The following is a 1,866-nucleotide window of genomic DNA, read 5'->3' on the forward strand; positions in this document are numbered from 1 at the left end:
TGACGTAATTGTTTTACGTTAAAACTTTTCTTTTAATGTAATTGTGATTTTTTTTTTTACATAATGGGTATGAGTCAAGTTTTGGGTCAGTGGGTCAATATTAAAACGAGTCAGGTCTAAAACTGACCCAAATAAAAATGGGTCAGTATTTAAACCAGTTCAAAAAATATGAGTATTTATGGGTCGGGTCAAGGTCGGATCAAGGGCAGGACAAGTGAACCAGTTTTTTTGCACAGCCTACCTGCATTATGGCTTGCCCTGTATTTACAACATGTTAGAAGAGCTGAAGAGGGTTCATTGAAACTTGACAGTATAATCTCTTCTGTGTTAATTTTATGCTGTTCTTTAGTTAAGGTGATAACATTTTTTATTTAAAGTGGTAATTGAATTTTAATATAAATTTAATAATTCTAGTAGACTAGGACAGCCCAACTTCTCTATTATTAATCATTTAATTGTTTATATATAAAAAATAAATAAATTCACCCTGATATATATAAGTATATATATTGTGATTTGTCCACCTGTTGGATGATCATAATGCCATCATATCCTCATATCAGTTGTAAGTTGATTATAGTTTCTGTCCGTTCTCTTCCTCATATCACTGCATGTTCACTGCTAGCTCCTATTTGTTCCTCACCGCACACTCAATCGTTTGAAACAAAAAGAGATAACGACTAGTCATTTTCTATATATTTTCAGACACTTTAGTCACTCTCTCTTAATACAATAAGCTTAAAGTTAAACCATATATTTTCTTCTTACTCGCTCGAACTATCTAGACTGGCTGGGTTTTTTTTGTATATATGTGTATGTGTGCAAGCTGGTTTATATAATTCATCAGTTTCTTTAATTAAGAGTACTAAGCATCATCGACTTGAGCTGACACTGAGGATATAAATTAAACAGAAAATGGGAGTACAAGGAACTTTGGAATACTTCTCTGATTTACTCAGCAGCACAAAAAAGAAGAAGAAGAAGCAAACCCAAACCGTGGCTCTGAAAATCAGAATGGATTGTGAAGGCTGTGCTCGCAAGGTTAAGCATGTCCTTTCTGGAGTTAAAGGTACTTTTTCTTATTCTTATATATTCTTCAATCTCCTGTATATATATATATATCATTTGCATGGTGCTGTTATGATCTAGCTTCTTAAAAGTTTAAATATGAACAGGAGCTAAGTCGGTGGATGTGGATTTGAAGCAGCAGAAAGCAACAGTGACTGGATATGTAGAGCCAAAGAAAGTGCTGAAAGCTGCACAGTCTACGAAGAAGAAGGTTGAGCTGTGGCCGTATGTTCCGTACACTATGGTGGCTCACCCTTATGTTTCTCAGGCCTATGATAAGAAGGCACCTCCTAATATGGTGAGGAAGGTCGCTGACACTTCCAATATATCAGAGACCACCGTCGACGACACCTACGTACAAATGTTCAGCGATGAAAACCCAAATGCCTGCTCTATCATGTAATTTTATTAACATCATTGATTAGTTACTAATTAAGATATATATATTGATTAGTTACTAATTAAGATATATATATATATATATATATATATATATATATATATATATATATATATATATAAAATATGGGCATGGTTTTGTACTTTGTGTAGATTATTATATGATATATATCACTTTTTGCATACAGCTTTGACTAATTGACTATGATGATTGATTGTTATGTGATGTCTCATACTCTCATTATCTTAATCTTAAATGATTGTTCGGTGGGAAGCTGGAGCAGAGTTGAAATGGAACACACAGATCGTGTTCGAATTAATTTTTAAATTAATTATTTTCATGAATAATATCATTTGTCGTTTCATCGTGGAATAGATGTATTGTTTGTCATTTAAATC

At 33.0% G+C, this 1,866-nt stretch overlaps 1 protein-coding gene across 2 annotated transcripts; it reads left to right on the forward strand.

Moving 5' to 3' along the window:
• Positions 1 to 508: 508 nt before the first annotated feature.
• Positions 509 to 1,585, forward strand: LOC133308681 (heavy metal-associated isoprenylated plant protein 24). 2 transcript variants are annotated; one of them, XM_061509345.1, is made up of 3 exons: positions 509 to 565; positions 913 to 1,069; positions 1,176 to 1,583. In XM_061509345.1, exons 2-3 carry the CDS (start codon positions 916 to 918, stop codon positions 1,469 to 1,471), a joined length of 450 nt encoding a protein of 149 aa, XP_061365329.1. In that variant the 5' UTR covers positions 509 to 565; positions 913 to 915; the 3' UTR covers positions 1,472 to 1,583. The 2 variants fall into 2 exon arrangements, with proteins under 2 accessions (XP_061365329.1, XP_061365330.1); XM_061509346.1 differs by lacking the exon at positions 509 to 565 and adding an exon at positions 593 to 813 and having other exon boundaries at positions 1,176 to 1,585.
• The last annotated feature ends 281 nt before the right edge of the window (positions 1,586 to 1,866 follow it).

The sequence above is a fragment of the Gastrolobium bilobum genome, unplaced genomic scaffold (genome assembly GCF_033153095.1).
Source record: "Gastrolobium bilobum isolate Gb01-03AN ecotype WA unplaced genomic scaffold, APGP_CSIRO_Gbil_v1 utg2170, whole genome shotgun sequence".
NCBI lineage: Eukaryota > Viridiplantae > Streptophyta > Magnoliopsida > Fabales > Fabaceae > Gastrolobium > Gastrolobium bilobum.

Coding starts and splice junctions, on each gene's coding strand:
- LOC133308681 (XM_061509345.1), top strand. CDS start 916: ATGGGAGTACAAGGAACTTTGGAATACTTCTCTGATTTACTCAGCAGC. Junction 1,070..1,175: donor TGTCCTTTCTGGAGTTAAAG/GTACTTTTTCTT, acceptor AAATATGAACAG/GAGCTAAGTCGGTGGATGTG.